General features: G+C 29.7%; 2 protein-coding genes across 2 annotated transcripts; one reads left to right on the top strand and one right to left on the bottom strand.

The window, feature by feature from the left end:
• Positions 1–14,751: 14,751 nt before the first annotated feature.
• LOC125813304 (uncharacterized) lies at positions 14,752–17,080 on the bottom strand. The gene is made up of 2 exons (XM_049492800.1): positions 14,830–17,080; positions 14,752–14,786 (listed from the first exon to the last, which is right to left on the bottom strand). The coding sequence occupies exons 1-2, from the start codon at positions 17,078–17,080 to the stop codon at positions 14,752–14,754; spliced, it is 2,286 nt and encodes a 761-aa protein (XP_049348757.1).
• Positions 17,081–21,377: 4,297 nt separating this feature from the next.
• On the top strand, positions 21,378–25,723 carry LOC125813338 (short-chain dehydrogenase TIC 32, chloroplastic-like). Its single transcript, XM_049492840.1, has 8 exons — positions 21,378–21,536; positions 22,803–23,034; positions 23,157–23,236; positions 23,720–23,876; positions 24,178–24,256; positions 24,526–24,610; positions 25,375–25,425; positions 25,569–25,723. Exons 1-8 carry the CDS (start codon positions 21,428–21,430, stop codon positions 25,721–25,723), a joined length of 948 nt encoding a protein of 315 aa, XP_049348797.1. The 5' UTR covers positions 21,378–21,427.
• Positions 25,724–26,643: the final 920 nt, after the last annotated feature.

Here is a 26,643-nt window from a genome sequence, read left to right as displayed (position 1 = left end):
TTGCTTGTTAGTATTTGTCGTTAATCTTAGGGTCAGAAATTTCAAATCCCAAAAGACACCCATTTTGAATTAATCACCTAACTAAATTAGTTGTTTCTTACTCGACTTTAAAATAAATAAATAAATAAGTAAGTTTACAAAATACTTCATTTAAATAATATTGCGATATTTTTCTATTTCTCACTTAAAATGGTCCTAACTACAAAATTTGTTCAATCAAGTTAAGTTAAATTACTATAGCCAAATAAATTAGTTGTCGGATAACCGCATTAGCGGATATTCTAGGTGCTTTAAAAACATTCCTAGAATATTAATAGGAACCTCGAACGCCTCTTTAAATATTTTCAATCGATTTCTTGTTTTTATCGTTTGAAAAATCAATTTTTCTTAATTTTTCTTGAAAATTAAGTGGCGACTCTTGAACCAGTTCAAAATATATTTTTAAATAAAACACCAAGTATAATATATAATATTCAAGATTGAGACTTTCTTGAATATTATATATTATATTTATTACTTAGTAGAACTTGGGCATAAACACCCTTTTAAAATTATATATATATTACTATATATAATAAGTAGGAATATCTACTACTTAGCACATGACAAGTGTTGGATGATATGTGCTTCATAGTGTTGTACATTCTTCTTTTATGGTTGTACCTTTAAAATTTATATTATTGGACAATTTAGCACCATTAATTACCTACTACTTTATTAGCCAAAAAGTTTGACCTCATTTGGGTCCATTTAAATAATATAAATGGTATATTTTGGGGCTAATAACCGAGTTTTTGAAGCGATTATTTGCGTGGATAAAGGAATAAGTTTTTTATCACAAACATGTACTTTCTTTGACGCTATTTAAGGCATAATAAGACTACCAACATACAACATTTTTGAAATATTTTATGTTGTCAATTATCATGATTTATAGTATTTTTACGATAGATTCTCTTCAAGAATCAGTGGAATTTTTTGTATTTTTTTTCAAAACATATTTTATGTTGTCAATTATCATGATTTATAGTATTTTTACGCAATTTTTAAATATAAAAAAAATAAGACAAATAAATTAAAATGGACCCAATATATGTTATTTTTGTTGTCTCAATTTATGTGGCACAAATGAAATTTGGAGGGTCATCCAAATTTTCATATTTTTTAAAAAAATGTTTGAAGTTATCAATTATTGTGATTTATAATATTTTTATGTAACTTTGAAATAATGTACATTACTGGACACTTTGTCCTAATTTATGTGATATGGATAAAATTACAAAATTAACCCTTTTAAAATGTCTTTCAGATATTTTAAGTTGTTAATTATTATTATTTATAATACTTTTTTGGTAATATTAAAATGATTTGTGTTATTTTTTCTGTCCCAATATATGTGAGCCTGATAGAATTCTGAGAGTCAACCTATGCTATTAAATAGCTTTTAAATATTTTAAATTGATAATTTTGTAATTTGTAATGCTTTTTAAGTCATTTGTAATTGATATATGTTGCTTCCTTGATTGAGACTTTTCCATTTGTGAGATATATATATACACATATCGTGCTATGCACGGGCCCAATAATATAAATGGTATGTTTTGGGGCTAATAACCGAGTTTTTGAAGCGATTGTTTGCGTGGATAAAAGAATAAGTTTTTTTTTATCACAAACCTGTACTTTCTTTGACGCTATTTAAGGCATAATAAGACTACCCACATACAACATTTTTGAAATATTTTATGTTGTCAATTATCATGATTTATAGTATTTTTACGATAGATTCACTTCAAGAATCAGTGAAATTTTTTTGTATTTTTTTTCAAAACATATTTTATGTTGTCAATTATCATGATTTATAGTATTTTTACGCAATTTTTAAATATAAAAAAAATAAGACAAATAAATTAAAATGGACCCAATATATGTTATTTTTGTTGTCTCAATTTATGTGACAGAAATGAAATTTGGAGAGTCATCCAAATTTTCATATTTTTTTTAAAATGTTTGAAGTTATTAATTATTGTGATTTATAATATTTTTATGTAACTTTGAAATAACGTACATTACTGGTCACTTTGTCCTAATTTATGTGATATGGATAAAGTTACAAAATTAACCCTTTTAAAATGTCTTTCAGATATTTTAAGTTGTTAATTATTATTATTTATAATACTTTTTTGGTAATATTAAAATGATATGTGTTATTTTGATAGAAATTTGAGAGTCAACCTATTTTATTATATAGCTTTTAAATATTTTAAAGTTTTTTAAGTCATTTGTAAATGATATATGTTGCTTCCTTGATTGAGACTTTTCCATTTGTGAGATATTACTATATAAGAAGAGGGAATAACAACTATATAAGAAGTCAACATGTGTTCCAATAAGAAGAGGGAATAACCAATATATTTATAAAAAGAAATGACATATAAAATGAAATGGAGAGAGTATTAGTTTTTGAAAATGGAAAAGGACAAAACACATATAAAATTAAAAGACATATAAGAAAAAGTTGGTTTAACTCTCAAACATAAAAAGTAACATATGTTATTAAAAACTTTAATAAAAAGTACTATAATTTACAATAAATAATAACTTAAAATATCTACAAGACAACAAAAAAAAGACTAATTTTTGTACTGCTTATGTCACATAAATTAGGATTTGGATGATTTTAAAATTTTAATTTTGGTTATACATTATAAAATAGCGGAAAAATTGAATGATATAATTTTTTTTAAAATAACCGAATGAATCGTCCTATCGATAACCCTAATGTTACTTCTACTCTATTTATTTTTACTTAAATTTAGAAAGATATGCTTCATTTCTACCCTTAATCTTATTGCTACATTTATTTGCTATTTAAAATTGAAATTAAAAAGACAAATGACAAATAAGTTTCTATATTAGCTCACTTATGAGCAAAATATATTATAATAATCTTTACTAATTTTATAACAATACATAAACTATACTCCCTCCATCCCATATTAGATGGGCACTTCCAACTTTACACGGTGATTAAGAAATCATTAATACATTGGAAGACTTCACCATTTTGCCCTTTGTTTATATCAATGCACATTGAAATGAGTTATAAAAAATACACATACAATATAGGAATGGTCATATTAATTGTAGGGGTAAAATGGAAAAGAATTAATTAATTTTATCCTAATTTAATAAGTGCTCAAATAATATGAAAAAAATATTTTTAGTAAGATTCTCATCTAATATGGGACAGAGAGAGTAACAATATAACTTTATTAATGCTGCCCGAACTTTCTTTACTAGTATATATATATATACATATTCTATATTATTTTAAAAGGGAGTTTATGCTCAAGTTGTACTATATAATAAATATAATATATAATATTCAAGAAAGTCTCAATCTTGAATATTATATATTATACTTGTGGGACTTTTAAAAGGAAGTTTATACCCAACTATAATATATAATATTCAAGATTGGGACTTTCTTGAATATTATATATTATATTTATTATATAGTACAACTTGGGCATAAACTCCCTTTTAAAATAATATATATATATATCTCAAATGGAAAAGTCTCAATCAAGGAAGCAACATATATCATTTACAAATGACTTAAAAAACTTTAAAATATTTAAAAGCTATATAATAAAATAGGTTGACTCTCAGAATTCTATCAGGCTCACATATATTTTCTACTATATTATAAAAGAGAGTTTAGGCCCAAATATAATATATAATATTCAAGATTGGGACTTTTCCCAATCTTGAATATTATAAATTATACTTGTGGGACTTTTAATTATTGTTGTATGATTTGTAATATCTTTTACGCAATTTTGAAATAATAAAAGTTATTTCTTCTTTCTCAATTTATGTGGTACTAATAAAATTTGGAGATTCAAACAATTTTTTTTGTCTTTGAAATATTCTATTGTTAATTACTGTAAATTATTGTACTTTCTAAGTAATTTTAATTTTGGGTATTGTAATTAGTGAATGAATTATTAACTATTGAATATTAAATTTGTTGTAAATTAATATATATTATTTATAAATAAATAGTATAAATTCTCCCTCTTTTGAATAAAAAGTAAAGAAAAGAAAAGTTCTCCCTCTACCCTTAACTAAGACTTTTGTTTTTTTTTTTTTGCTATTTTTTTTCATGTCTATAGCTTTTAATAAAAGTAAAATACTATAGATATATTTTAAGTATATTATAATATCCTATTTTATATAATATCGATATTCTATCAATATATTGTATATATTTGTTTATATATTTTTAATATACTAAATATATGAATTAGGTATAAATTCACGTCCTAAACAAATTAATAATACATGTTAATTAAATATGTGGAATTTATTAATAATATATAACACTTACATATGATTAACATATTCGCCGTCACAATATTTACAATCCAATTTATAATATTAATAAAGTATTTACATTTGGAATCCAAATGAAATAAAAAAGGTTCGAGTTTAAAAAAGAAAAAAAGAAAAAAGTTAGGAAAACTGTACAGATAGATATAGTTCTCAATATTAATGGTTTAAAAATAAATTAATAGGGATAAATGTGTAATTTACTATTTTAATACATGTATAACTAATAGTTGCATAACTTATTCCACCTTCTACCCCGCATAACTTATACATAGATTTCCTCATAAGTTATGTTGGTATTAATTATATAGGGATTACAAAAAACACAACCAAACATCGTATAAAATTAGTGAAAATTTCTAATATGACATATATTATACTAATATTTTCGAGTTATAGCAGTAGATTTAGACTTTCAAGTTATAAAATTAAAAATTTCAGGTTGTAACATATTATTTAAAAAAATTAAAAATTTAGTAATTAAAAACATTTGATTTAAAAAGGATAAAAAGATAAAAAAAAATTAAAATAAAACGTTTTTGAAGGAAAAAATGAAAAAAACGGAAATAGGGATTATCTTAAATTTGAATTAATTTAAGATAATTATTAATTAGCATGAATTAAGGAATTTCAAACTAATTAAGAATATTCAGTTTCCTTAATTCACTCCAATTTGTTAAAATTAATTTAAAAATCAGATTTTATCCATTTTTCTTTCACGTTTCTCTCTCTTCGTTTTTCTTCCAGAAATTGTCACTGGCGACAAATTGAATTTTTTTTTTTTTGAAAAAACGTGTTTTTTTTTGTGATGAACAACTACGTATCAATATTAATTAAACATGGCGGAAGATGGGTTGCTTCAGGTGAGTATTTTTAATTGTTTACTATTTTTATTTGGATTTCAATGAAATAGAAAAAAAAAAATGAAACTGTAAATCGCCACTATATTGAATGTGATATTTTTTTTGTATAAACAATACGTTTTGTTCATAATACTTATTAGTTGTTGTGAAATTGTAATATTAGTGATTTTCTTGCTAAGTTTCTATTTTTTGGTAGTGGTTTAGTGTCACCATATTATTGATAACTGGTTTTTTTCTTGGTAAGTTTCTGTAATATTATTGATTATTGATTTTTTTCGTGAAAAAATGAATTAAAATGTATAGTTTTGAATGAATTTGTTAGTGTAATTGTAATTAATTTGGTACGAAAGTGTATTGAAGAATTGTATGATAGTTGTTTTAAGTTGGTATGAAAGTGTGTTAACTAGTTAGTAAAAAAAGTTATTTTGAAGTTTGAATAAGTGTATTAAAAATGTTTTAAGTTGGTATGAAATGTGAAATGTTATTGTTTATATAAGTTTTGTCAATTATGTATAAATTTGTGTGAAAGGAATGAACTATTTGGTATGAGAAATGTATAAATTTGGTATAAATGATGATTGTATGTATGAAATTTGTATTAAGTGGGTATGAAATCTGAAATTTTATTTTTTAATGAAATATGTTTGTAGTTTACTGTTTGAATGATTTTTGTATGAAAAAATAATGACAAGTGTGTATAATTTTGTTTTTTTTTTGTATTATGTAAGACTAATTGTTTTTTTTTTTTTTTAATGAAACAGGGAAATATGTTGATTTTCAGATGGAGGGGATTATATATGAGTATTCTAGTCTTTATAGTGGTCTAGTAAGTGCGATAACATCGCAACTAATGATAGATGTTAATATTCACAATATAGAGTTGAAATATATAGTTAGTGATAGATGTCCCCCTGTTAGTATCCAATGATGTTGGTGTGCGGGTTTTTTTAGATCAAAAGAAAGCTAATGTAGATTTCTTTACGATTTCATATACTTGGAAATAAAATTTATTCCAAATTAATATATAAGATAGTGTAACTATTTGTACAGGTTTTCGATTTCAGATTTCATATACATGATTCATTAATTATTCATACAGATTTCATATACTAGAAAATAAAATTTATTTCAGATTAATATATAAGATAGTGTAAATATTTGTACAAATTTCAGATTTTAGATTCCAGATTTCATATACGCGATTCATTAATTATTTATACATATTTAATATACTTGGAAATAAAATTTATTCCAGAATAATATATAAGATAGTGTAAATATAGTGTAATATATAACAAACTTTATACCAATCTTATTCAAGTTTCATTTCAACACAAACTTCAGTTTATATCACACATATTATACTAACAATAAATCAATTTCATATAATCACACAATGTATATCATTTGTATAACAATATTATATCATAATTAATACAATATCCAACCATCAAACATTAAATTGAGTGTCATACACATATTAATCAAATTTCACACACGTTTCATCCATTAATTGTACAATTTGGATTCACACTGATATTTTAAAATAGTGAATCCAAATGGTATGAAATCTGTATATTACTAGTATCCTGAAATTATAATAGCCAAACAGTAATTCATATGTAGATTGTATCTGATTGGAAGAAAACATATGATATTATATATCATCAAATACTTAAATACAAAAAAGTTGTTCAAAAGTTAAAAAAAAAAAACATGTAATTCTAAAAAAGTAGAAGGTGCAATCAACTATTTCAAATTTCTTGTACGTGGTCTTGGTGTAGGATAATTGGTGGTATTCGGAACATGTTCTTTTGCTATGCGAGGTCCACCAAATTTGCTAGCAATCGTACCAGTAACTTCACTCTCACTGATCGCGCCATTCTCACTCTTTGTATATACACTTAATAGACAATCACACTACTGTTAAAACACAATTCATACCATTTGTATACCACTATTATATCACAAATCATACAATATCCAACAATCAACTGTTTAATCAGAATCATACACATATTAATCAGATTTCATACACGTTTCATTCAAACAACTATTTCGAAAATAATATAAGAATAATGTGATATTTTTAGGAAAAAATCAGTAGTTTTAATAATGTGAAAATAAATTGAATATAATATTTACCCTAACAATTTTTTTTGTCTTTTTTAGGTGTTGGGACTTCTGATTCCTTCTTTTTTTTTGGATCTTCTTGTAGATGGTTTTGACGACTGAGCAACTTCAACATTCATTATTTTTTTTCTTTTTTTCTTTTTTGATTCAGTACCAAAATCAGAATCAGAATCAGAATCAAAAGGGGTTTCAACATTTTTCCCCTTCCTCTTCTTCCCCTTTCGATTTATCGGACTCACCCTTTTATTTGAGTCATTTTTTTCTGTTTTTGATCTTTCAATAGAGATGAATCACTCCTAGCCGGAGTTTCAACAATGTTTGGCAGCGGTGTTTGAGTCAAAATGTTGAAAGATGGAGCATGAACTTCATCCGTAGAAGTTCCTTCGACTAATCGAGGGATCTTTCGAGGAGTTACAACCGTTTTCTTCGACATGGTTTTGTTGAAAAAACTAAATTGAATGGAGGATTGTAAAGTTAGTGTAGTTTGGTGGTGAGAAAGATGTGATAGATGAAGGTAAAATTGGGCTAGTGTGTTAATGGCATGTAGAACTGGATGAGCGTGGGGGGAGGGGGGAGGGATTGACGTATGGGAGGTGGTAACGGTAAAGAAGGAAACTTGTTGTAGGTGAATCCCTATATCTATGTAACTGATAATTTCAGATTTAAAAAAGGAACAGAAATCAATTTAATTACATATTATTAATTAATAATAAAAAACCATAAATAGATTAATCATTTATTAAATAAATGAAAATTGATTTTTAAATAAAATTAATTGGAGTGTAACGGTAAAAAAGGAAGTCTAATCAATGTAAATCCCTAAATTCGTGTAACTGATAATTTCGATTTTAAAAAAGGAACTGAAATTATATTAGCTAGCTATTAATAATTAATAATATAAAAATATAAAGAGATTAATTATTTTTAAATAAACCTGTAATTAATTTTTAAATAAAGTTAAATTTAAGTAATATGTTATAACCCGTAAATAAACTGTTATAAGTAAGAATATTTTAAGAATGTGTTTAAAACTTGTAATATTGACCCTTAAATGTGTATATGGTGTGATTTTTCCATAAAATTATTACATAAATTACTTTTATACAACATTTAGAACCCTACCCACCAAACATGGTATAAGTTATGTTGACTTTTCAACCTGATAAAAAATTTCTACCAAACATAGGACAACTAATGTAATTTTTTATACATGAATAAAATGTAATCTTATACAGTAACCAAACGACTCCTAAGTGTATTAAAATGTGTGATAAATTTATTATCTATCAATAAAACTTGTAATTATATGTGAATAATAAATTGTTCTTTGTAATATGTATTAAAACCGTGTTATGAATGTTTTAGAAGTGATCAAGTGAAAAAAAAAATGTTATTGCTATAAATAGTAAATATTTTTTTTAATATAGTATATTTATGTAAGTTTTAAAATTACTTCCTAGGTTCACTGCTAAGTCTAGGCCCGTTAATTCAAGTAAAAAATATGAGGACTCTAAATATCCTAAAATATTATCAATAATCCCCTATAATGGACATTATTCGTGTGTATCTGCAATGCATACATACCTTTCTTACCCAAATCGGAAGTTAATTTAAATTGGGGGAAATCTTAATTAAATGCACAGCATAAAGAGTCTGACTCAATAAGTTCATTTAAATTGGGGAAAATCTTCATTATATCCAGAAAATTTTTCGTGTATCTATATTTTTTATGATAGACGCTGCAAGTAGCAGAGCAAAAGGGGAACAACGTCTACTTTCAAAATCTTAAAGCAAATAAAGAGAATTAGACTCACATGAATATAAGATTCCCAAGTAAAACATGTAAATTCTTACCTTAGGGGAACCATATGATATGAAGTACCTCGAGCATAGGAGATCTATAAAGAAGCTTTTTCTACGTCGATCTTTCATAATACTTTGAAATGTTCCCATTTTCTTTCCCCATCCATTTGATCCATGGTGACCAAAAACGTAGAAATGCATAAAGACAGTAGTAAAGGGTGTACAAATCTTATCATACATCAACACAGACTGAGCTTCTAACATCTATTAAACATATTTATCGAAGCAACCTCACAAGTTTTACTAATTCTGTCAATTCAACACTTCTTCAATGAGAGAGAAGGAATCAATGAGTCTTACTAGCATCGAATCACAAATAATTTGATAAACTGATCCTAAAAGTGCATTTGTCACATTGAATAGCTTTAATAAACTGACTTATTAAGATCTGCCACATACAATAGATAGATGTGCCTCCGGAGATGCATGTGGGAAACACATCAACTCTGTGGTGATATTTATTTTTTCACTTTCAACTAAGGGTTCCCACTGACTAATGATCAACTTAACCAAAGATGGAGAATGAGCCAACAATAGCCTTACGAAAAACAGTTCAACTTGTGAACCCCCAAAATTATACATAATGATATGTGTGAGCTTGTCGAGTGGTCGGTCCAAACAGGTTGGCCTGTCCAGAGATTTCATAATTGCATCAGCTCTATCACATCCTGTCTAATTAATGATATAAAGAAATACAACATTTTAGTTTCTCATGTTTAAACATGAAATAAAAAAAAAAAAAAGACCGGATAACATGTACCATTTCTTACCAAAATATCAAGTTTCATCAAGTTGGGGAAACTATTAAGTAACTCGAGTGTATAAGAAATCTGATGGATTTGGCCAACGTTTACGGACATCCTTAGATACGACAAGGAGTTGAGTGTAAAAGGAAGCCCCTTTGTAACTGTAACTGCACTCAAAAGCTTTAGAGCAAAAACAAAAATAAGAATATGAACAGTTGAATACAAGTATCCAAGTAAAACATATCAGATTCTTACCTCAAGGACAAATGAACAGAAACTAAGTTCCTTAAGTGTAGGCTGGCTGAAAATAAGCTTTTGATAAGTTGATCTTTCATCGGCAGGTATTGGACTATCAACCACAAGTTCTAATTGTGTCAACTTTTTGCAGTTGATAAATTGATTTAGGTTGAGATTACATTGACTCTCACGAATAGCCAAGTACTCCAACATAGATGAGACAACAATGTCGAGGTATTGAGTACCTTTACAGTATATCAACGCCAAACGGACAAGACGGGGGAGTTTAATAACACAAAACTCTTGGGTTGGCACAAAGGTTATGTCAAACATTCTGAGGTCTATAAGATTGGGAAAGCCAAGAAAAGAATTTGGAGGTTTGAATAAACAGTTGTGGATCTCCAAATATGTTAGTATTGTAGAATTAAATATATGAGAAGGCAGTTTATAAGTAGTATTATTTGACAGGTCAAGGATTAGGTTTTTGACACCATTTTTGGTGACATAACGCATCCATCTATCAATGTCTGCATATGAAAACAAATCGACTCCTGAAAGATGTAGAGAAAAGGTTGAAATGTGTCCAACATGTTGTAGGAGAATCTCATCTATTGTTTCTTTGAAGGATGTTTGTAATTTATTGCAGAAGAATTTATCAAAGAGCAAATTGGGACGCATGACCCAAATATATCTCCAATATTTGGACAAAATACTAGTTCTTGCTGCATCGTGAAGAGGCAAGAGACTTACGATATCCTCTATAAGGTTTCTTGGCAAAGTATTGAATCTATCACCTGAATTAAAAATTATAGAGAAAAGTTGAATATCGAGCGTTAGAATTAAAAATTATAGAGAAAAGAGAGAATTGTATTGTATACCTGAAGTCATGGTGTAAGTATAATTAGGGTCTGAGCAAAAGGGAATTATACTCTGTTCGGTAGAATCAGAGTTACAAATATCCAAATCCCCAGCGAAGAAAACAAGCTTTTTAGGGTTTTGCGGTCACAAGGTAAACAACTCCTTTGTCTTTAGACAAAAATCATAAAAGTATTTTAATTTACTAACAAAGAAAGAAAGAAAGAAAGTGCTAAATAATTGGCAAGACTCCAAAATAAATGGAAATTTTTGTGTTGGTCAAGGAATTCTACCTAAGGTTGTGTAGGTGAAGGAAACCTAAAAGGTTGCGACTTGTGTACGTGAAGGAATCCTAAAAGAAAGAAAGTGCGTGCTAAATAATTGGCAAGACTCCTAAATATATGGAAAATTTTGTTCAGTGTGTCATGTGTCTCTCAAGTTTTATGAGAAAATCTTATAAAATATTGATTATTGTTCATTTTTATTTATGGCTCTTCTACTTCTATATATACAAAGACTTATAATTTTAAAATCTTAATCGTACACTTGATCGCTCTTCTACTGACGGTCCTAATTTAATTTATTATTAAGGGTATTCATAAAAAATAAAATCAAATCAATATAATAAATTTTGAAATTATCAAAATCAAATCAAATATACTATATATTTATCGATTTCAATTTTTTCGATTATTGAATTATTAACCACAGACAAAAATAAATGAAACAACTCTTTCAAAAAATGAAAAAAGCGACAACAATCAATTCATTTTTTTTAGTTTAAATGGCTTACATTCCAAAACTTTATCACTAATTTTTTTTATTTTTTTTATTAAAAGGACCCAAAGGGTCAAGATTTTATTAAATAACGTTACTTACAAAATTGGGCTTAGCCCAAAATGCTAAACCCACTACTAAAAAACTGCTAAAAAACGAAGGACAGAAAAGTGACGGACGACGTTGCTCCAAAAAGTGACGCCATTTGCCACATTGTCCGTCGCTTTTAATAAAAATAATTATTTCGTAAATTATTTTTCAAAAAGCGACGGACGACATCTCTTAGTCCGTCACTTTTTTTCGTGAATTTTTGCGCCGAATATATATATAATTAATAATTAATTGATTAATTATTTTTTTAAAGGAGCGATGGACAGCATCTCTAAGTCCGTCGCTTTTTGGTCAACATGACTGGTCAAACATTTAAGAAAAGCGACGGACAGAGTCTCTTAGTTCGTCGCATTTTTGGTCAAATATTTTTAAAAAAGCGACGGACAAAGAGACGCTGTCCATCACTTTTCTTAAAATATCTTTGACCCAGATCGGGATTTTCTTATTTTCTTCTCTCTCTCTTCTCTCTTCTTCTCTCTTCACTCTTATTCTCTCCCTTCTCTCTATCGATCTCCCTCCACCGGCTGTCGCTGCCCTTGCCTGTTGCCACCAGTTGCCGTCCGTCACTTCCCGTCGCTGCCTCTCCTCTTTGTTAAGGTTGGTGTTTAATTATAGGTTTTTTTTTTTTCAATTCTAGTGATTATAGTTGATTGTTAGTTAGTATATTATTGTTTTAATTTGTTGGGTTGTGTTATTGTTAATTTGATTTGATTATTGTTAGTTAGGTAGAGAATTGAAGATTATTTATTTTAGGGTTTTCTTTTAAATTGGGTATTGTAATTAGTGAATGAATTAGGTTTTTTTTTTTTTAATTTTAGGACTAGACGAAGAGAGTAAATTGCAAAGCAAAAGGCAAAGGGAGAGGAGTCAAAAGGTAAAATGCATAAGAGCTAGGGAAAGGACAAACATATAAGTGAAAGTGTTTACCAAAGCTTTCGTGAAACTCAACAATCCCCAAGCACAGGGTATGGAAAAGGATGAATGGATTCCAAAAAAAAAAAGGATTCCAATGATCTCACCTTCAAGCATTGCTATTCCACGTTGTACATCTTCTGGACGTCTTGAGTGAACAAGAGCCCATGATAGACGCATGATGCATTCATTTTTCAGTTCATCAGAGGAACCTTTTCCCGCCTCAGTAACTTCACGTTCACAACCCTGTACATAGATTGTCCTTGTGAGAGACTCAGATACCATCAGGTACAGCTAGTAAATGCACATGGATCCGCAAATCATTTACAAATTACACATTATTCTCTTGAACAACAGCAGACTCTTTCAGCAAGATATTCAGAGAGAGCTTTACAAACGTCTCAAGGAAACGTTAACCAAAACCAAACAACTTTGACACCAATTCTGCTATCCTTCAACCATCACTCTCCTTTTTGTCTGTGTTGTAATTATCAACACCATGACCCCCTATAGATGGATGGCAGAGCCAGAACGACTTTTGCTTTGAACAAAGAAAGATGATTCAAGAAATCACCCACTGATGCAACAGGGAGACAAGTGAACAGACACCTCTACAACAACAACAACAACGTGTAATCTCACAAGTGGGGTCTAGGGAGGGTAGAATGTACGCATCTAAGCTTTTTATTTCCATTGTCGTAAGTGGAATGGTTTGTGGGCAAAATGGACTTCAGATATGTTTTAAATGCCTCTTGTTCGTGTTCAGAAATCACGTGATAGATACGTCTGAACTCTAAACAGTCGTTAAAATTGGAACAGTCCTCCAACAAAGTAAAGCAACACTGATAAACCTTCTACAAATAGTTTACAGTAAAGTTGGGGTCACTACTCACTTTAGCCCTAATTCCTAGAAGTTTTCCGTCTCTCGGGTGGTTGTGTTTCGAGTTTTGGGCTAAATTCATCCCTTAACTATGACTAAAGCTTAGGTTACATCCTTGTACTATAATAGTTAACAAGAAACATCCTTTTAGTATTTAAATATAACAAAAGTTAGTCTTCTGTCTATTTGAGTTAAAAAAACTTACATTGCTTTTTCAAAAAGTGATTTTCTCTCTCCCATATCCCTATTTTGCCCCTCTCAAATCTGTCCCATCATCTGTCTTCAAGTTCAATAAAAAGCATTTGGTATAGTCTAATCGTTTTTTCCTTTTCACATCTTGAGCACTTTAAACTACCAAATAACTACTAAACAAGCAAAAAAGAAAAAAGCAATAAAATAGTAAAAAAAAAAAATAAACCTGCAAAATTGCAGAAAAACAACAAAAAAAACTGGTAAACTAGCAGCAAAATAGCAAAAAAATGCCCAAAAGAGTAGAAAACTGAAAAGAAGAAAAAAAACTCATGATTTTAGTAAAACAGAAAGTTAATGTAATAACAAAGACACCACAAAATAAGCAAAAAACAGCAAAGTCTAGTGTCATTAAATCATCATAAAGCTAAAACATTTTTCATTAGTTCCATGCACAAGAACATAACAAATGAACAACAAAAACTAGTCACATATCATTAGTTTGATACATCAAATATCCAAAAAAAGATCCAAAACTAAAAATGTAGTTTCTTCAATGTTGCAACTTCATAGAGAAAATGGAAAGCTCTGACGTTGTTGGCTGGCTTGAGATGTACCTCTTCTAACCTAAAATAAGAAATTAAAATATTAAATATGAATAGTTATACAAGTAAGCTACAATAAAAATAACTTAAATATGAATATTTGAATATTCTTACAGGTAGCTTTTCAACATTTTGGCAACTTGATGCTTCCTCGACCATGATGGAGTCCAAACTACAAAGGTAGTTCAACGGAAGAATTTCAATATCATCTGAGGAGAAACTGCAAGTTCTACTGTTGTGGCCAGGTTTACCACATTTTCTACAATCAACTGATTTTTGTTTCCGTTTTAACTTCATCCTGCTAGCCCCTGGCTCATCATCTTCTTTCCTTCTTAATTTTTGTTTCTTTCCTTTCTTCTTATTATTCAAGTAAGACGGTGGAAATGGTGGAGGATTCAGTGACTTAGGCCATAAATCAGGGCCATTCATGGGCAATATTGAAGCTTCATAAATTTTTCGATATGTATCAACCTTGTAGCAATCATCAACATAGTTTAAAACCTCATCATTTTTCAACCAAATCGAGGATATAGCATGTTTACAAGGAACTCCTGATAATTCCCATTGCCTACAACTACAGGTTCTGTTATATAAGTCAACAGCCCAATTATCACCTTCGACCGGCCCAATTACCTCATAGTTCCACATGTTCGACCTTTGGGGAATATAAATAGCAGCTTTCTTCATAGTTTTGGCTAACTTCTTCTTAATAGTAGGACAAATATCATTCAAGTTCCATTTTTCAGCTTTCTCCCTATTAGAATTAATTCTTGTCATGAGTAAGTGCCTAATGGTCTCCAAAAGTTTAACAATTGGTTTATCTCTTGCATCAAGAATAAACTTATTAAAAACCTCACATTGGTTGTTCAAAAGAATGTCACATTTAGGAAGAGGCGAGAAATGTGATCTTGACCATTCACTAGGCACTTTAGCAGAAAGCCATGCATAAGCATCTTTATCTAATTCAACCAAATCAATCATACAAGCATCAAACCTGTCAATAGTTGTTGCTGAAGCTGCCTTCCAAAGAGCATTTTTTAAAGCCATTCCAGAATATCCAGCTCTCTTGAAATTGTTATGCAAATGTCGCACACAAAATCTATGAGAAACACCAGGCAACACTAAATCAAAAGCTTCAATGAGCCCTTTTTGCTTATCTGACATAAAAGTCCACAAGTATTGCTCTTCAATCTCAAGATCATTCATCAAGTAGGTTAAGAACCATTGCCATATTTCCTTATTTTCTTTCTCGACTATTGCATAAGCTATTGGAAAGATGTTATTGTTTCCATCCAAAGTAACAGCTGATAGCAATTGTGCCCCATACATAGTATTCTTCAGCCAACATCCATCGACCCCAATAATCTTTCGACAACCAGCCTTAAATCCTGCTTTACAAGCTGCAAAACAAATATAAAACCTCTGAAATCTCATTGGCTTATTCAGAATCTCATTTGGAGTTAGTTTCATGAAAACAGAAGTTCCAGGATTAGTTCGAACAATTTCATTGCAATAATTCCATAATATACCAAACTGATCATTTATATCTCCATCGATCATTGCAATAGCTTTTTCCTTTGCCCTTCTTGCTTGATGCATACTCACATGCAACTTTAATTCCCTACTCAATGTATCTCTGAATTCTGATGTTCTCCAGTTCTTATTTGATTTAACTCTATCAACATACTTCCTTGCAATCCAACTAGAATTGATGGTTTTGTTGTTATAGTTCCACCCAAAACAAGTATGCTCGGAAACAAACGTCTTGATTTGAAAAGTAGATATATCCCTTTGCATTAGTGATCCCAATATCCTCCACTTACAAGCATTAGTTCTGCATTTGGCCCTAGCTCTTTCTCTGTCATCTTTGGTCCACCGAATTGACTTTCCTATTTTGGCTTGATTTGCAACCACGGCTTCCTTGAATTCCTTTTTGTTATCAAATACCATTCCCAGCTCTAATTTAGGATTAAAGGCACCTATTTTTGGGTTATGCTTTGGAAAGTTACAATCTTCAAATTCAGAATCGCAATCACTATTCAAACTCTTTGTATCATCAAAATCTACACAATCTGAGTCACCCTCCTCATTCTGCATCTTTCTATGCATCTCTTCACTTACATAATTTTGATTTCCATCATTTTTCTTATTTTTCACAGTTATATTGATCCCAAAAGATTCAACAGAAGGATCAACATTTTTTAAAAATAACAAATCATCCTCCTCCAAAGAATAGTCAGAATCATTAAAATCTTCATCGTCAAATTCATCACTGTGTGCCTCTGTGTCATTTGCCAGCAAAGAATTATTTTTCATCTCATTTCCACATTGATTATCATCATGATAAAAATTCAAATGTTCAAAATATATCTCAACTACTCTGTCCTTTGGAATGCAAGTACCAACTTTAGCGGTTTCCATATTACTCCCAACTAATCGAACCATATAAGAGTTTAAACCATACTTGTGCCAAAATACCACAGATTCCTTGTCATAACCACATTGTTCCGTCATATTCTTAAAATATATTAGATTAATCATTGTACTGTCGACATAGTCAAAATATTCGATTTTTCCACCTATGTAGCCTCTTGTCGAACTACGCACAAATGATCCACCATGATGTACTTTAATTGTGAAAAACAATGACTCATTCATAGAATCTGCACATATAATACAAATCTGAATACATAAAGCCAACAAAGAACTACAAGCTCATTATAATGAATATCCAGAAAACAAAACCTTATATATCAAATAAAAAACTTAATATAGCTTTTCAAAATCAATAATACGTATAAATCAATATGAAAGGCATTGCAAATGATATTAAAAAATGCTTAAAATGTCTTGAATATCGATAATACCATAGTTGGGTGTGGACGATCGACCACGTAAACTTCGAATCGACATTGTTCCAGTTAGTTGTTATGCTACAACCCGCAATATCTAGTGTTTTTAAGAATGAAGATGTTTTAGTTTGAGAAATAGAAAATTGCAAATATTTTTCGAATCAGAAAAACTAGAAATTTTCAATGATTTTTATTCCTTTACCTTGTTTGTGTTTCTCTCTCTGCCCTGTTTTCAACTCTAGTTGAAGAGAAAAATTTGTTCTTGATCTTGATTATTTTGTCAAGTTCAGAAAATATTGAGTTTCCTTCTTGGTTTTGCTGAAAATGGAAGACAGACGATGGGACAGATTTGAGAGGGGTAAAATAGGGATATGGGAGAGAGAAAATCACTTGTTGAAAAAGCAATGTTAGTTTTTTAACTCAAATAGACAGAAGACTGACTTTTGTTATATTTTAAATACTAAAAGGATGTTTCTTGTTAACTATTATAATACAAGGATGTAACCTAAGCCTTAGTCATAGTTAAGGGATGAATTTAGCCCAAAACTCTTGTGTTTCTAACATTAATCTCTTTCTTGATTAAAGCAGCTGATTTCTGTTACTTATTGGATTGAGATCACAGGTAATGCAAGTCAAAAGCAAAAAACATATATACCTTTCTTGATTAAAGTTTGTTTTCCATCAAATATGCAAGACCTTGAAAACCATCTACTGAAAGTAAAAACACGAATTCCCTAACTTATATAATCCACATGCACTGAAATTGTTCACTTGTATAATTTTGAACAATTTCACTCTTAAACCCCTAATTTCCATAAATTGTGGCGGGGGTGGGGGGTGGGGGGGTCATGTGCACATATTAATTTTTTGATTGCTTGGTAGTGATATGGGAGGAGGATTTCGCTCTAAATCCAGTTCACTTTGAATATATATTCTATATATAATAAGCCGCAATGCAACTATCATTGTAATTATCTTGTTAGCTTTCAATCAAAAGCTAACAAGATTTTTAGTTACATATTTATTATTTCTATATATATTTTTCTATATATATATATATATATGTCATTTCTATATATATTTTTCTATTACTATATATAATAAGTGGGAATATCTACTACTTAGCACATGACAAGTGTTACATGTGCTTAGATAGCGTTGTACATTCTTCTTTTATGGTTGTACCTTTAAAATTTATATTATTGGACAATTTAACACCATTAATCACAATAATTAATAACTTAAAACATTTTTAAAAAAAATATGAAAATTTCGATGACTCTCCAAATTTTATTTGTGTCACATAAATTGAGACAACAAAAATAACATATATTGGGTCCATTTTAATTTATTTGTCTTTTTTTGTTTTTTATATTTAAAAATTGCGTATAAATACTATAAATCATGATAATTGACAACATAAAATATGTTTTGAAAAAAAATACAAAAGATTCCACTGATTCTTGAAGTGAATCTATCGTAAAAATACTATAAATCATGATAATTGACAACATAAAATATTTCAAAAATAAAAACATATAAAAAAATTCGATTGATTCTTGAAATTAATCTATCGTTACAAATTATGTATAAAATATAATAAATCGTGATAATTGACAACTTAAAATATTTATTAAAAAAACACAAAAAAAAATTGACTGATTCTTAAATTAATCTATCAATGTCACATAAAATGAGACAAAAGTAGTAATATGTATTATTTAATGTGAAATTATTGAAAACTACGTAAAATGTATTGTAAATCTTAACAATTAACAACATTTGGTTGACTCTTGAAATTTTATCTATGCTACATACATTGAGACAAACTGAGTAATATATATATTAAGTATTTAAAATTACGTACAACCTTATTGCTTTCTGTAGGCTTCGAATTATCGTGATCATTTTTTAGGCTGATACAAGTTTTGTACATTTTCTATTTAATTTTATTTTAATATTATAAATCGCAATAATTAATAATTTAAAATATTTTTAAAAATATATTAAAAATTGAGTTGGTTTTGGGAATTTTATTTATACTATATAAAATGGGACAAAGGAAGCAACATATATCATTTACAAATGACTTAAAAAGCATTAAAAATTACAATAATTACCAAATTAAAATATTTCAAAGTTATTTAATAAAATAGGTTCACTCTTAGAATTCTATGAGGCTCACATATATTGGGACAAAAAAAATAACACATATCATTTTAAAATTATCAAAAAAGTATTATAAATAATAATAATTAACAATTTAAAAGGGTTAATTTTGTAATTTTATCCATATCACATAAATTAGGACAAAGTGACCAGTAATGTAGGTTATTTGAAAGTTACATAAAAATATTATAAATCACAATAATTAATAATATAAAACATTTTTAAAAAAAATATGAAAATTTGGATGACTCTCCAAATTTTATTTGTATCACATAAATTGAGACAACAAAAATAACATATATTGGGTCCATTTTAATAGTGTCAAAGAAAGTACATGTTTGTGATAAAAAAACTTATTCCTTTATCCACACAAACAATCGCTTCAAAACCTCAGTATTAGCCCCAAAACATACCATTTATATTATTGGACCCGTGCATAGCACGAACACCATTATCTAGTGTATATATATATATGTCACAAATGGAAAAGTCCCAATCAAGGAAATGAAAGAGTCTCAGTCAAGGAAGCAACATATATCATTTATAAATGACTTAAAAAGCATTAAAAATTACAATAATTACCAATTTAAAATATTTAAAAGTTATATAATAAAATAGGTTGACTCTCAGAATTCTATCAGGCTCACATATATTGGGATAGAAAAAATAACACATATCATTTTAAAATTACCAAAAAAGTATTATAAATAATAATAATTAACAACTTAAAATATCTGAAAGACATTTTAAAAGGGTTGATTTTGTAATTTTATCCATATCACATAAATTAGGATAAACTGACCGGTAATGTACGTTATTTCAAAGTTACATAAAAATATTATAAATCACAATAATTAATAACTTAAAACATTTTAAAAAAAAAATATGAAAATTTGGATGACTCTCCAAATTTTATTTGTGTCACATAAATTGAGACAACAAAAATAACATATATTGGGTCCATTTTAATATATTTGTCTTATTTTTTTTATATATTTAAAAATTGCGTAAAAATACTATAAATCATGATAATTGACAATCTAAAATATGTTTTAAAAAAATACAAAAAATTCCACTGATTCTTGAAGTGAATCTATCGTAAAAATACTATAAATCATGATAATTGACAACATAAAATATTTGCAAAATGTTGTATGCGGGTAGTCTTATTATGCCTTAAATAGCGTCAAAGAAAGTACAAGTTTATGATAAAAAAACTTATTCTTTTATCCACGCAAACAATCGCTTCAACAACTCAGTTATTAGCCCCAAAACATACCATTTATATTATTGGGCCTGTGCATAGCACGGACAATATTATCTAGTACTATAATAAAAAAGAGATTGATGGAGGTTCATAAGAAAGGAGTTGAAGGACCTCCATTTGAATTTAGTTAATTATGTTCTTGTATGGACGTGATGTTCCACTTTACTTGGAAGTGTTGTTGTTCAAGACTTTTTTTGTTTCCTCTGTAACGTGTGATGTTCATTACTTCTGACCAACTATTTCCATGGAGATTTTCTTAGAATTCTTTCTTATACTTAAAATCTCTCTATGACTCATAATTTTTTGTATAACAAAAAGTGAAGATTAAAAAAATATAACATTTTAAGATTTCGAAGAAATGTTTTGCCTTAAAATAAAATGTTCTTGAAAATATAGTATATGTATCGAAAATACGAATATTACCGAATGATCATATTATGTAAGCTTAATAAAATACAATCCCGTGCGAAATAATTTACCTAGTCTATATATAGAGGAACATGTTTAAACGCGGTACCCGTAACAATTCTGAAACAACGGGAGAGAAGTAAATAAACTACTGGTTCCTGTACTATGTGGGTTTTCAATAGATCAAAAGGGGCTTCTGGGTTTTCCTATTCCTCCACTGCTGAAGAAGTCACCGATGAAATCGACGGCTCCGGTCTCACCGCCATTGTTACAGGTGTTTACTCCATTTCAGTTTCACTTTTGGTAGCATCCAATTAATATCTGTTTGTATGACTATTTCTTCTAGGTCTACGTTTACCTCTTTGTTTTAACAAAAATCAAAGTGTGTCCCTTTCACGGATTAAGTATAAGTTAAATCTATTCATTTCATGTTGAAAACTACTTGCATATAATTTTCGTCCTATATATCGTATGTCCATATTTATTCTAGTGGTCAATAAAGTGGCTTGAGAACCATGAGGTTTTAGTTCAAATCCCAGCCGAGTCAAATATTAGGTGATTAGTGTACAAAGTTACGTTATACCTGTTGCTGGTGGACTGACTGTACATCAAAACTATCAAAAAAATATACCCTTGGACATATTGCACTAGAGATGTGTCGCAACACCTATTGTACTTATATTATATTGTATCATATCCTTAAATTCTTTGTTAGGTGATGAAGAAAAGTCCCATTTTGTGTAACGACTTATTTGGTGTGATCGAGTTATTACCTTATTTTGTCTTTACTTATTATTTAATAATCTTATTCTATCTTTTACGCCACCTTTTTATCGTAGTGCTACCCCATGCCCTACTTTTCTTGGTGATTTATTCTTCAAATTGTTGATGTGTGACATTATGTAATGACGGGAAACAATACAATCTATTCAAAAGTTGTATCGTTAAAGCAATATTGTACGATACAATACAATACGATACATTATGAAACAATACATAATTACCATCCCAATAGAGTATAAAACAATGAGCAATTGTAGGTTACAACTCAATAACCTAAGAGGCTACCTCGAACCACTTGACTGCTACGGTCACTCGATCATAGCAATACCTTTCAAGCTAAATCTAGCCCAAGAGTACAAGGATTTTTAAATCTTGTAATAATGTTCTTGAAGTGAATAATGTTACTACTCAAATCATCTGGTACGAAGAATAGACAAACTGTAGAGCTGAAATGAACTTCAATTCACAAGCTTTTGTTCTTCAGTTTGATCTATCTCACACTCAATAGTTGTTTCTTACTTTAACTTTCTCAATTTTTTCAATCTAAGTGTGTGATTCTGCACGACAGCAGACTAATAATACATAGGACAAACATTTGAGGCAACGTTAGATGAACGAATCATGAAGAAGAATAAAAGCACAGTACTCCTAATATTATCCTACTTGCTTATTAGACTGAACTCCTCATTGGTGAGTGTTTTCTTTAGCAAGAATTTAGCAGCATTTGTTTTGCTTTTAATCATCAATCTATTTGTAGGAGCTTCAAGTGGTATTGGTGCTGAAACTAGCCGTGTTCTAGCTCTGCGTGGAGTTCATGTTATCATGGCTGTCAGGAATATAACTGCTGGAAAAGATGTTAAAGAAGCAATAGTAAAGGAAATCCCAGCAGCTAAAGTTGATATAATGGAGTTAGATCTTAGCTCATTGGCATCAGTAAGGAAATTTGCAGCTGATTTTATATCATCAGGTCACTCATTGAACATGCTAATGTAAGTGACAAATACGAGTGGTAATTAATCACATAGTACTGAAAGACGACATTGTGCTTTTTCTCCCTATATAGTTTTGGAAGAATCTTCATATACTATTGATGTTACTTGTCTTCTGTTAGTAATAATGCAGGAGTGGTGGGAATTCCCTTTATGCTTTCCAAAGATAACATAGAGCTGCAATTTGCCACAAATCATCTAGGTATGGTTGTTCATTAGGTGTATGTTTCTGTGCACGACATTTGTCATGCGGTGCCTTCCTGAGATGTCATGGAAGGGCAACGTGAGGTAAAGTAATTGATTTCCATATGATTATTTTCTTCCAACTGCCTTTCCACCTTCCATTCAATAGATTAGACTGTTTGTACTGTATGGGGAATCCAATATCAAGATCATAGGATGAAGAAAAGAATGACATGCACATATATAATAGTAGATCATATGAGACCTGAATTAACTTGTATATGTAACGTTGAAACAAGGGAAATTCTAAACTCACACTGGTAAGAGGCAGTTTATATCTGCTTTGTCCGTACTATAGTTGGTAGTACGTCGTAGGAGATGATAGGTGCCTGTTGATGCTTAATTCGAATTTGTTAACTTTCAAGAGGGACATTCAATTTATGGTTCCTGTTAATTTATTTTGCCCAAAATTGTTCTCTTTTCTAGTTCCCTGTGTTTGCAGGTCATTTTCTTTTGACAAATTTGTTGTTGGACAAGATGAAGGAGACAACATGTAAAACACAGAGAGAGGGAAGGATTGTCAATGTTTCTTCAGTAGCTTATTGTATGTTCACATATCGCGAGGGAATTTGCTTTGACAAAATTAATGATCCCAAAAGGTAATCTAATCAAATTTTTTATGTTGAACTTCCAAAAGTTATCTTGATTGTAATTAATAGAAGGGAGGTGTTTGCTCCAATCACGTCATTTGATTGTTCAATTATCTTATTTGGTGTCCTTCTATCTCGATAGTTGCTCATTACTACTATTGAATTAATCAAGATGACAAGCTTTTCGTGCTCAAAAATGCTGCTCTTTTCACTTCAAGCTGCATAACCATGATCAGATTAACATGATAAAATTAGTCTTCTCCCGTGGAAAATTGTTTTTTCATTGTCTTGTTTGTTATTTTATTTGCAGCTACTGTAGTTTTTGGGCATACGGACAATCAAAGTTGGCCAACATACTGCACGCTTATGAGCTCACAAGACGCTTAAAGGTGCTTTTCAGAAAATAAATCATCACATGTTTTTTTGTGTTCTAATAATTTTGTTTTGGCGGTTCTTGTGTAGTCATGACATGTCTCCATTCCTCGCGACCAAACACATATTTCTTGGAGTTGATATTTGGTATTCCATTTTGCACATTGAGAAATCGTGCTTTAATTTTCAGTGTCAGATTTCTGTAGCCACAGCCACAGCTTTGGCTTAGGGGTTCGATGCCATTCATTTAAACTCTAAAAATCTGAGTGCTCTTTATTTTGAATAGGAAGAAGGAGTGGAAATAACAGCAAATTCACTTCATCCTGGAACAATCACAACCAATATGTTTCGTCATCTGGGCTTTTTTGAAGGTAATAATAAGATTTTCTTTTCTTCCTTTCTCTCTAGTGTCTAATTAATATGAATGCCATTCTTAGCGAGTTATTATCTTCTTTATGTCTGAAATAAACCCTTTTATGCTCTCACTAATAGTACAACAACAACATAGTGTAGTCTCACAGTGGGATGAGGGGAGGCTAGAGTGTACACAAACTTTATCTCGAGAGGCTTTGAGGTAGAGAAGTTGTTTTCTATAGAACCCTGACTCAAGACAAAAACAGTCTAGAAAAAGACATAATGGAAGTACAAGAGACAATAGATAGTAACAAAAACAACAGATAATTATAGAATAATACTACAAATGAACTACACGAAATAATAGATAGCAACACTTAATTGCATATTTAGCAAATGGCAGATGTGCCTTAAGTCTGTGTTAACAAGTCATTCTAGCTCTTTTTTTCTTTTTTACTTCGAGGTGTAGTTGAGATGGAGGGGAATTACTTATTTGTTTAGAACTTTACTACTACAAACTTTTGGCGATTAGAATTGAGCCATCACTCTGGTCTAATGCTTACTTGTTATTGAGGCACCAAGTTGCCCCCTTACCGATTTTCTATAGCCTTGTGAGATACACATCTCTGTGACATTTGACATATCAGACAGTCGAACCCATAGTTGAATATTTCACATGTAATGTTTGTTTCATGCATGTGCCGCTTGAAGAGAAGCAAACGTGAAGTATTCCTGTATGTTTATTTTATCGAACTTATACTCCCGTTTCTATATGATACAGGTCTTGTGAGCAAGTTTGGAAGGTTTATTTTTAAAAACGTTCAACAGGTACGTTCCATATATTTTTTGAGGCTAGGTACGTTCCATATTGAAGCATTTATATTTGCAGTGTATGCAAATTTGTAGAATTTTTGACATCTTCCAGAGCAAGTTTATAGATTTGTTTGTCCATTCCCATCTTCTCTATATATGGAGCATCAATCACTTGCTATGTTGCATTGCATCCACAATTGAAGGGGATAAGTGGTGAATATTTTTGTGACAACAATTTGGCGACAACAACAGCTACTGCTAGAGATATGGATTTAGCTAGAAGGCTCTGGGATTTTAGTATGGATTTTGTCAAGTAACATATAACATTTTGTACCAGTAATAGAGAAAAAATAACTTTGTATTTAATCGTTTGTGATGCTTATTTTTGTATCATATCTTCCGCTAGGGGTGTCAAATGGGCGAGTTGGGTTGAAATTGGAGATATTAAAATGGGTTGAAATAGATTTTGGGTTGGGTCTTGACCCGCCCAAGTTTACTTTGGGCTCAAATGGGTTGGGTTCAAATGGGCTAAAAATCGGGTTGGGTCTTGATCCGCCCAATTTGACCCGATTAATTTCAATAATTTTAACATAGTGATATTTAACTTTTATAATCAGAATTCGAATTTCAGTTCAAGATTATTTTTTAAAAAAAGTAACAAATGGATAGATAAATCCTAAAAGATGTTAAATAGATAATAATTCATACCTTTAATATAGGAACATATCTTAGTAAATAATTTTAAAGCGAGTTGAAATTGAAGATTGAATTGGGCTCAATTGAAGATTCTCTTAAAATGGCTTAAGCTTGAATGAGTTTAGATTGAACTCAATTCAAATTATCTTGAGTCAACCCTTAAAATTCTGGACGGATTGGGTGGGTTATCTATGTTTGGGTTCATCTTTGACACCCCTCTCTTAGTTGTCTGGAAAATGTCAAATGTCTCTGGGAAGGAACTGAGAGTGTTCACCAAATGAAAAGCTTTTCCCAGTAGTGAGGCAAATTCAAGATTTGGGGTGTGTTTGGTAAGGAGGAAATCATTTTTCAGTTTTCAATTTTCTCATGTTCGGTTGACTTAAAATGTTTGGAAAATGTTTTCCAAATCAATTCATTTTCCTCAAATTTGAGGAAAATGACTTCCCTTCCAAAATTAAGGAAAACATTTTTTAAAACTCTACTTCATCCTTTAATTTTTTTCATTATCCTACACATACCCCATATCCGACCCTCCCCATTC

This window comes from Solanum verrucosum, unplaced genomic scaffold (genome assembly GCF_900185275.1).
Source record: "Solanum verrucosum unplaced genomic scaffold, falcon-dt-bn FXZP01000189.1, whole genome shotgun sequence".
Classification (NCBI taxonomy): Eukaryota; Viridiplantae; Streptophyta; class Magnoliopsida; order Solanales; family Solanaceae; genus Solanum; species Solanum verrucosum.
Note: the sequence above shows the minus strand (reverse complement) of the source record. Positions and strands in the feature narration are given on the sequence as shown.